General features: G+C 43.6%; 1 protein-coding gene and 1 pseudogene across 1 annotated transcript; one reads left to right on the top strand and one right to left on the bottom strand.

Moving 5' to 3' along the window:
- Positions 1–5,762: 5,762 nt before the first annotated feature.
- LOC120107664 (protein NDR1-like) lies at positions 5,763–6,601 on the bottom strand. Its single transcript, XM_039121034.1, has one exon. The coding sequence runs from the start codon at positions 6,563–6,565 to the stop codon at positions 5,990–5,992; it is 576 nt and encodes a 191-aa protein (XP_038976962.1). The 5' UTR covers positions 6,566–6,601; the 3' UTR covers positions 5,763–5,989.
- A 2,240-nt stretch (positions 6,602–8,841) lies between these two features.
- Positions 8,842–9,571, top strand: LOC120107667 (annotated as a pseudogene).
- The last annotated feature ends 954 nt before the right edge of the window (positions 9,572–10,525 follow it).

Genomic DNA, 10,525 nt, shown 5'->3' with positions numbered 1-10,525 from the left:
TTAAATGGGTTTGATCTGAAATTGTTCAGATCTCGAAATCCACATGTCACATATCCATGCATGGCGCCATAAATTGATTTTTAATATGATAAAAAATTAATTTGATTCATTTAATGGCGCCATGGGACATGTGGCACACATTAGGGACCTCCTTCATCATCAGATGGGGCGACATGGAGAGATAAGTTAATGAAAAGAATTGGATAAGATCAAATTCTCTCTCTTCATGGCGCCATGACACATATATGCATTTCTCTCTCCCATTTGCATTTGAGTTTGAATTTTGAATTCAAACTCCACCCACCTCAACATGACCCTCTAACCATCAGATTGTGGGCACGGGAATTAGAAATTGAAAGAGGGAAATGGCGACATGATGAATGGTTTAGATTAGATCAAGCTTCATCATGTGATGGCGCATGAACTTGAATTTTGAACTTTGAATTCAAAACTCTACAAAATTCTCCCAAAAATATGGATAGTTGGTGTGTGAAGAGGAGAGGAGTTAGGAGGGATGGCGACAATAAGAGGGGGTCATCTTGCTGGTGGTCGAATGCAAGGAAAAAGAAAAGAAAGAAACCTAGTTCATGTGAAAAAGAAAATTCAGCCATTCATCTTCCAACTCGCCATTAGATCTTCCTTAAGTTCATCACGCTATTGAAGTTAGGGGTCCCTGATAAGAGCCTTTAGATCAGATCTAAGTCCTCTTCAATCATTATAAACCATTCCTCCAAATTCTTCCAAGAAGGCAGATCAAAGGTTGATAGTGTCAGGAAGATCAAATTTCAGCCTCAAGAAATTCTGTGCAAGCTAGCACTTCCATGGGATTGGATCTCTCCAGGAACTTCGCGTGGATTACTCGTGGAGGCCAGACGATTGTGTGGCTATGAAGCTCGAGCATTTGATCCATTGTATTCTGATTTTGCAAAGGTATAAATCTCATACCAGTACTTTAGATAAGATCTAATCCCCGAGGGTTAAACCTCTTCAGGGGCTCTTTATAGAGTAATCTTCAGAACCTATTCAATGGGTACTCGAAGATTAGTTGGATCATAAATTAGTTAAGTTTAGAACTTAATAATCTCATTTCAGATCTGATATTAATCATGCAAATATTTTAGCATAATCGTTTAAACGATCCCGGCATGTTGATCATGAGTTTTTTGTAGTGATATTTTTGAAATATGATTTTTTATGCATGCTAGAATTAAAATGTTTAATTCAATTTTTTTTTTTGCTACGATTTTAAAATTAAAAGAACTACGATTACTTGATTCTCCTTGTGAAGGGGTATGTAGACAATCCGAACAGGTGCAACCACTAAAAATTTTAAAATTTCAGCACGCAATCACTGCTAGAACCGATCAAACACTTTCACCTGACCCGTGTTCAACCCACTATAAATAGGTTTGGGTTTGGCCTAAACATATTCGGGTCGTAAACAGGTTGACCCGTTTAACCTATTTATTAATTGGGTCGGATATGGATTTTAGACGTCCAACCCGTTTAACCCGTATAACATGTTTAATTGTTGGGTTGGTAGATAAGGGCCAGGAGACAATGCCCAGGGCCGGCCCAACTTTCTGCCGCACACCCGCATGGGCCGAATGCGCATGGCCTCAGCCCGATTTCACCGCGAGGGCTCAGGACACGAATATGATCCCTCACTATTCCTCTCCCGTCTTCGCTCCCGTCTTTCCTCAAGACCCTCGCAGAGTCGCAGCCTCGCTCAGGTCCTCGGAAGGTCAGGGACTGCACGTCAAGGGAGTGGAGAGAGGAAGAGATGGGAAAGAAGGCCATGGCTTTGGCGGCGGTGGCGGCGGTCCTTGCTCTCGAATCACTGCCTTGCCGAACTCGATCTTTCCATCTTCGCTGTCGTCGATCTCGGCCTCACCCTCTCCGTTGAGATCCAAGGATCGCCACCCCCGACCTCATCACCGTTAGAGGCGCCCTCTCAATCGGTATGCTTCACTATCTCTATCCTCCCCCCACCCCACAAACCCCACCACCAAACCCTCCTCCGACGCCACCACCACCAGTCCATCCCCCTCAAGCCCTATGCTCTGAGCCAGGCCTGATCTATCAAAGCAGGCACCTCTCTCTCTCTCCGTCAAACCCTCCACCTCTCTGTCGAACCCTCCACCTCTCTCTCTCTCTCGGTCTCTCCCCGTCGAACCCCCCACCTCTCTCTCTCTCTCCGTCGAACCCCCCACGGCCCAACCTCTCCGTCGAACCCCCTACGACCCCACCTCTCTCTCTCTCTTGCCAAAAGCAACCCCACCAACGGCCGAGATCGACGACAGGATGACTGGCCCACCCTTCCATCTCTCTCTCTATATTTGGTTAAACGGGTTAGAAGAGCAAACTCGACACGTTTAATCAACCTGTTTATTAAACAGGTTAAACGGATCGGGGCGGGTTACCTGTTTAATAAACAGGTCGGATTCAGATTTGTAATTTCTGACCTGTTTAATAAACAGGTCAGGTTCAGATTTATATTTTTCTGACCCGTTTAACATCTGACTCGATCTGTTTATGTCCAACCTGACCCGATTGCCACCCCTAGTGGAAAGTCCATGCTAGCCATACCTGGCCTAGGCGGACCAAACCAAACGTGAATAATAACCAAACCAAATTAACCATTCTAGCCCTTGACTAGAGCAAGGTTTGGAATCACATTTGAACACCATGACAAGCCACACTACTCGTATTTTTATTTGAGGAAACACACAATCATACCTGGCTCAAACCAACCAATTAAACCACACTCCATATGCACCATCATATCTATGATCCACATCAAACCCTCGAGGGATGTTTGTGGACCCAAATGCAGATGCACCCCTATTATATGTGGAGGGGCTGCATGCCATCATGCAAGCGTTCGGCCACCAACTTTTTATTAGTAGTAAATCTAGATGGAGTAAACTAATTGAAGGATGGCGAGTCAGCAACGCTTGATGAATTGACTGCCCATGGATTTCGATGTAGCCATGAGCAAGTTTTGCATGCCACCTTGGCCATATTGACTCACACTAGTAGACCTTCACACCCTTGTACACTCCCATTAGGTACTTGGTTGTTATTGTCCGATGTGACCTTGTTGCCTAGTTTATTGAAAGGAATGAAATGGCCACACCATTGACCTCTAAGCCGCTCCTTGTAGAAGCAATATCCAGGATCTTCTTGGTGCGCAGTTTACATTGTAGAGTAGTATATAGTGCTGAATAGCTACCATCAAGGGATGGATAGTTGTTAACAATGACACACTATGTGTATCACATAAGATCGTCTTCTTTAATAGCCATCCATTTTCTAATGGTGGTCATAAAGTATTGCACGGTATTTTGTAGTGCAAATCGTGCACTATAGAGAATCCGTGCTCAATAGAGCCAGGCCACTATTTTAGAGGGTCGATGATGAACATGATATAGTTATTGATGCCTAGCTTGTATTCATTGCGACACTGCTCCGAAGCAATGAAGTTCGGAGGATGAAGTCTTTGTTGTTGCTGACCAGATGGTCTAAAATGATTCTCGATTCGCTCACCTTTAGCTTTGCTCTAGCCTCTTCAAGCACATTTACTGATTGGATGGACGGCAACAATTCTACTAATTCCTACGACTCTGGGTTCGAGGCCTTGCTACGGCAAGAAGGCAGCTTCAAGAGCCGAACTTTAGTGATGTGCATCGAGACCGACCATAGCTCACACGAGAGGCCATGTAACTAAAACTCACCACAAAGCCAGTGCACCACTAGTCAAGGCCAGCCACTTGGCATGCTCGGAAATGCGCTGCCAGGTTTGAATATTAAAAAGTCCCTTACAGTTGGCAACACGATAGTTGAGATCCCAAGTGATCTCTAAAATCATGCCGACCTACCAGGTGGGGCACGATCCTCATGCAAAATGCCCGTACCTGATATTCGGAATGTGCAAAGGCTTGCCAATTCTGGTTGATCCACGTGCCCAAATTCCATGGTGATAGACTCTCACCTTTGCCTATACAACCAACTCTCCAGAGAACCTTCCAAGTAAGTGCCTGAGTACCTTAACAGACTATTGAAAATCTCTTAATGTTTCCTAAGTATCGTTCTTACTTAGGCATCAGAGGGTCCTCTGCCGGACATATCACAACAAGAGGATCTCCTTATCTGTGTCGTATCAAGTCAAAGCGTGAACTAGTATCTCGACAACTGCCACCCGCATTAGGTCTCGGTCTAGCATGATCCAAGCCCTCTAGCACTAATACTTTACTTTCTTGGCGCACCTAGTATTGCAACACCTAGTATTGCTGATGATTGGAGTTAGGAAGGGATGGCGAGCAAGGGACTGTTTGTGAGAAGGTGAGACCAGGCCGGGCCTTAGATTTCATCATTTGGTCGGGCTCGGGCTGGAAAAGCGTAAGGGCCGAGGCCGCGCTGGGCCGGATGGATATTCCCTCAGGTCGTTCTTCTCGGACGGTACTGTCTGGGGACTCTTCCATAAGCCGCTTCGAGGTTGTGTACTCAAATCCACGAACTCAAATCCAGAAAAGAAATAAAAAAGAGCAAAAAAAAACGAGAGAAAAACCCCTTTTTCGTTTTCTCTCTTCAGCTCGCTTGCTCGCCATGGCTGGACTGGGGTCCTCGAGCTCGGAGATTGATCTCGACCACCTGTACGGACCCCTTTCTCTCCCTTTCTGTCCATCCTCTTAATTTCTTGATATTTTCCCTTTTTTCTTGAATTTTTTTGAGCTGTAATTCGCTGCAAACTCTAGTTCGTTTGATCAGGAGGGAGGTTAGGATTCGAGATTTTAGTGGTTTTTCTCTCAAGATTTTGACCTTAAATAATTTATTCTGGAGATTTTCGAGGTGGGTTCACATCTCAGACCAGCTCAAGTACTTTCCTTTCTTCTAAGTGGGATTCACTCTTGTTCTTTGAAGAAAAAACGTGAGCAAAAGATGTTGAGGTGATTGGCGAAATGGTTCGTGTCTATGACACATGCCACAAATAAATGAATCTTGCTGCTCGACCCCATGAAATCATAGAATCATTGTATCTCGCTGGTGACTGGTGTTGATCTGATTCCTGTTAGCGTGACTTTTACCACAGCTCCACTGGTTTTGGATCTCAAACTCAACGCTTTTAAATTCCTCCTCTTGCACTTGTGCAGTCTAAGTCAAACCATCTGATGATTTTTCATTTGGATATGGAGTTTTATTGGCCTAAGTTTATGTTATTTTAGTTTAAGGGGACCAAGCTTTTTGAGAGAGAGAGAGATCGTCCACATGAAGCAGTAAATTATCTGTTCAAATATTTGAGATGCACCACCTAGATGGACTGAAACCCTCCATTTTGAGGGGCGTGACAGCTAAAGCATCAACCAATTCATATAACCATGCTGTAGCTGTTTTAGTAGATCAAAATCTACTAGCTCAATGTAACTAGGACTCGTTTGGTTAAAGTATGGTCAACTGAAAAATTGCAGAAATGCCTGTATTTACTTAGTGTTTTGAAAAGAAAAAGATGGAAAAGTAGATTTTTTCTCGTAAAAAAAAAAAAAATCTATGAGCAACATGAAAAGGTCTAATTTTTAATTGGCTAAACATTGGAGATTTTTTTTTTTTTACAAAATATTCTTAAGCTTTTCGATAAAATGGAGTAAGATCTTTTTTTTTAATTAAGCGTATAACAAATATTTTATACAACTCCTCTAGAAAATTAGATGCTTAATTAAACATAAACTACTGTAGGATATATAATTTTTTTGTAGTCAACCAAATATGTAAAAATTAATTTATTAAGCATCAGCATTTCAAAAAAAATATTCTTAGTAAGAAAAAATTCTATCTATAAACCAAACAAATTCTAAATGGATATTGAAATCTAAACAAGTATGAGCAAATACACAATCAAACAATACCCAGAGCTTCAACAATATGCGACAACAAACTAATTAATTAGAACACGAACACAAGAGGTGTTTCATGCCTATGTATATATATATTCCTATCCTCCCAATATCCGTGACTTCCGTTTCCTGCGAGTCCGTGACTTCGGTTTCCTGCTGCTAATCCGATGCATCTTCACCCTACCAACCTTTCCATCCTTTCCAACCGGCACCCTTGCTTGCTCGACGATCCCATGAACTTTACTCCACCACCATAAGGTCTTATACCTCACCCTCGTCACCAACCCCATCGTCAACTTCGTCGTCCCATTGGCGACGGCCCTCACAACTGCTTCGCTCAACCTCCGGCCGGCATCCACTCTTCCCCTCAGCGAAGTAGTCTTCTGATGACCTTGATAGAAAGAAGGCATCGTCATCGACCCGGCATTCTCATCGAATAAATACACTGTGACGTTCATATCGGAATAGTAGACTCCGCCACCTAAGTTGGGGTTGGAGACCTCGAGACCGAACAAGATGGTGGTGTTCTCGGTGCCATTCAAGTTTGGGATGGAGAGGTCGACGATGGCGTAGGAGGGGGCCGAGGGGCGGAGGATTAGCCAAAGAATTAAGATGACGAAACCGAAGAGGACGATGACGAGGAGCCAGATGCAGGCTCCGCCGGAGCGAGACATTTCGCATCGGCCGGCAATACTGTGGGAAATATTATGGGGATGGGTTGGTTCGGAATCCCGGGGTTGTGTTTGCTTGGAGTTGGAGGGAGGCACTTGATTCTTTGCCTTTTCCTATGGAGTTTTTCTTTTTTAAAAATTTTTCAAGAATAACTTGACGCTTTTTTTCCTCTCTTGGTGGAAAGCAACTTGATACGTTACTTGAGGAAATTCTCTAGTTCGGAGCTGGACTGTGGAGGTCCAGACCTGCAGTCACAGCCATATAAATCACCAACAAGATGAACACTATGATTTGAGCTCTTTCCAAATATGACGGGAGAGGGCGTACCCAGGCTAGTCCTATGTACTGTGTCATGATTCGCACACACGCTTTGATCGACAGGTGGATAGTTGCCATAGCAGAGGTAATCAGTGGGCAATGAGCAGTGGGTAAATGGTAAATGCATGGAAGGATTAAAATGAGCGTATTTTTTGAGTCCATGACTATAGAGGTCAATTTTTGATAAGGTTGGAATATAGAAAGTGGGATTAGAGCATTTAAATATGTAGGGGTTTCGTTTGACTACAAAGTGGGTTCTCCCTGCCACATACGATCATTGATAGAATCAAGAATTACAATTCCTAAATTGCATGTATCCAGAGGCTTTTGTGTGATTAATAGGTCTCTTGTAAATGTGAGGGGTTTGCGTTTATAGCATTATTATTCTTTTAAGTACATCCTGTCAAACGAAAGTCAAGCACGGCATGATGCAAAAGAAACTGTTGCGGGGACGGCGATTTGGCCGGAGCCTCGCGCAACAGCATAGCCCACATTAAGCTAGCAGAGAAAGAGGACCACGTTCCTCCCGAGGTATTGTCCACTTTGGGCGCTCCGGCCCGCGCGTCCAGCGCTGACGGGAGGAGACTGGTGCCCTCACGGGTTTGCCCTTCAAAAGGCGCCTCGAGAGGAAAGGATTTCCACCCCCCATTTAAGGCATGGAACCTTTCCGCTACTAGCCGATGTGGGACTAAATTCAAGGCCCCCTCCCCTCCCCACAACATAGCTACCCAGCGAGAAGGTTCCTTGCCGGTTTTTAACGCCGGGGGCCCCCACAGTCCTGAAGAGTAGTCAATGGAGGGAGGAGGCGCCCCTTCCTGGCGCGCCATCTGTTGCGGGGACGGCGCTTTGGCCGGAGCCTCGCGCAACAGCATAGCCCACATTAAGCTAGCAGAGAAAGAGGACCACGTTCCTCCCGAGGTATTGTCCGCTTTGGGCGCTCCGGCCCGCGCGTCCAGCGCTGACGGGGGGAGACTGGTGCCCTCACGGGTTTGCCCTTCAAAAGGCGCCTCGAGAGGAAAGGATTTCCACCCCCCATTTAAGGCATGGAACCTTTTCGCTACTAGCCGATGTGGGACTAAATTCAAAGCCCCCTCCCCTCCCCAAAACAAGAACCATCGTATGTAACCTGCATGGAGTCAGGAATCATCGCTAGTGATACATGTTGGAAAACGTTAGCAGTACTGCATGGAGTATTTCCTGCGAGAGGTCAAGAGGCTCGAGTCCCGAAGTGATCTCATCCATCGTGGTTTCAGCTCCGCGCTTCCCAGGGAACTTGCCCGGAACACAAAATCCGGGTCCCATGAGCAGTGGATCTCGGATTATCCACGTACTTGGTAAGATAGTAGTGGGTTGGTACATTTCTTTTTTATTTTTATTTATTTATTTATTTATTTATTAATGAACCCTTCTTCCCAAGATTCAAGAGGAGAATAAAATCCTTGATTCATCTGGTCAAATATCAACCGTTGTAATGGGATAGCTGTCGTTAGTCTAAACTTTGGTTCCACATGGCTCAAAGAGTCCATGATAGCAGGCATCTCATCTCATGGTCTCTCAAATTATAGGAGTAAAGTAGATGTATGGAGATCCATACAGACATATGTTCAGCCTCATATTAACTATATATTCGATAGTACTTGACTACTACGATCAAAAATCTAAATAATATTTTTTGGCTATTTTTTTTGGATGAAGTATTCTAGATTATTACAAATGGTAAATCTCACCTATGTCCTATATATGTGAACTAAAAAGATTGCTTTAGGATAAGGATCACTAGTAATTTAAGATCATCTCGGTGATCTTATTTGGGTTACCAAACACCGATTTATAGTGTTTGTGAATGATTGGCATACTCCATGTTTTTTGGCAAAATTCTACACTTCATTTTTGACAACTAATAATGGTTTGGCATTCGTATTGGCAATAACACATTCAATTTTCATTTTATTCTATGCAGATGGACACCTTCCTCTACACTTAAGAATCTGTTAATGAGAGGGGCACCCTAACAAACTCTGGGACCAAGTGTCAGATGTCATACTTTATGCCTTCATATAGCAAGATCCTGAAAGCAAGGTAGCTTGTGAGACCTGCACCAAGATCAATATGGTCATGGTATTTGGTGAGATCACCACCAAAGGCCAGGGCCGACTGAGAAAATTGATAGCGATACATGCCGAGGTATTGGATTTGTCTCACCCGATGTTGGTCTTCATGCTCATGGCTGCAACGTTCGTCAGCATTGAGGAGCAGAGCCTCACAAAGCACACGGTGTTGATGTCACCTCATAAAGAAGCCTGAGGAGATTGGTTCTGGGGAACAAGGCCACATATTTGGCTATGACTCCCTCTCTGATGCCACTGACCCATGTTCTGGCAACAAAGCTTGGTGCGAGGGTCATATAGGCCCGGAAAAATGGGAAGAGTATCGAGTGTCAAAACAATGGTGGTGCGATGGTCCCAATTCGGGTTCACACTGTGCTTATCTCCATCCAACATGATGAGTCTGTCACCAACGAGCAAATTGCAGCTGACTTGAAAGAGCAAGTGATCCAATTAACGAGTGATCCCTTCCATGAACAGACCATCTTCCACCCGATCAAAACTTTGATTTCAGGCCTGGAATGGTCGCTATCAACCTTGACTTGAAGAGAGGTGGGAATTTCAGGTTCCAGAAGGCAGCAGCATGTGAGTATTTTGGCTGCGATGATCCTAATTTTGCATGGGAGAAAGTCAAGGTTTTGAAGAGTTACCAAGCTTGATTCAGTCATTAAAGTGCTAGTCCGTAAGAGAGATGCTTCCATGAGATTTTTATGTCCTCTTGGTTTTGCAGTCTATAACTATTCGGGGCTGCCTGCGGCCTTTTCTTGGTGCAAGTTTTTTCTGCCATTCATGTTGGTTGAGTGAAGTGTATCTTTAATTCCTGATCTCTCGATACCTTTACCTGTTCTTCATGTTATTGCTAATTACTAAAGATTGAGTGAAGTTGAAACACCTTGTCTGTCTATTTTGCATATCTTAATTTTTTAATTGGCTTTTGTATTACTTTATTTTGATTTTATTGTAATTCTGACTTCAGATCATCTTGATTTGGTTGGTTCTGGTTAAGCTGAACCATCTTATTTTATTCATAAAGCTTCGGTTCTGGAAAAAAGCACCTGCCTATAGAAAAGTGTCTTGATGACTATATGTCCATATGACGTCTACACAGCAGTTTGCACTCTGGATAATATGCACAATGATGGAAGTCAGATAAATCTAATCAAGCTCTCTTGTTTTAGGTTTGGTTATACTCTCTAGATAAATGGTTGTTGTGTTCCCTCTTTCATCGACTGCATGGTCTTTAACCACCACAAGTTTTCTACTGCTGTTTTATGAGCGCATATTGTAGCTAAAGAAGACTTTTGATTGCATTTCCTTTCAACCCAAAAAATGGGATGGAGTCTGACCTGCTCTTCTTGTTCCAATTCTGAAGGCAAATTATCTACATGCTCTATGGGAATGCCATGACTTCTCAGATTTTGTAACATGTGTCCTTGCTAGCTTAGTAAATATTTTCTTACTGTCATTGCCTGATATCCTCTCATGGACAAAACTAATAAAAGAACTAGAACTAATTTTGAAAGGGTTAAACAAATAATT

The sequence above is a fragment of the Phoenix dactylifera genome, unplaced genomic scaffold (genome assembly GCF_009389715.1).
Source record: "Phoenix dactylifera cultivar Barhee BC4 unplaced genomic scaffold, palm_55x_up_171113_PBpolish2nd_filt_p 000951F, whole genome shotgun sequence".
In the NCBI taxonomy this organism is placed as follows: Eukaryota; Viridiplantae; Streptophyta; class Magnoliopsida; order Arecales; family Arecaceae; genus Phoenix; species Phoenix dactylifera.
Note: the sequence above shows the minus strand (reverse complement) of the source record. Positions and strands in the feature narration are given on the sequence as shown.

Excerpts from the sequence above, each read along its gene's own strand:
- LOC120107664 (XM_039121034.1), bottom strand. The coding sequence starts at position 6,565 with ATGTCTCGCTCCGGCGGAGCCTGCATCTGGCTCCTCGTCATCGTCCTC.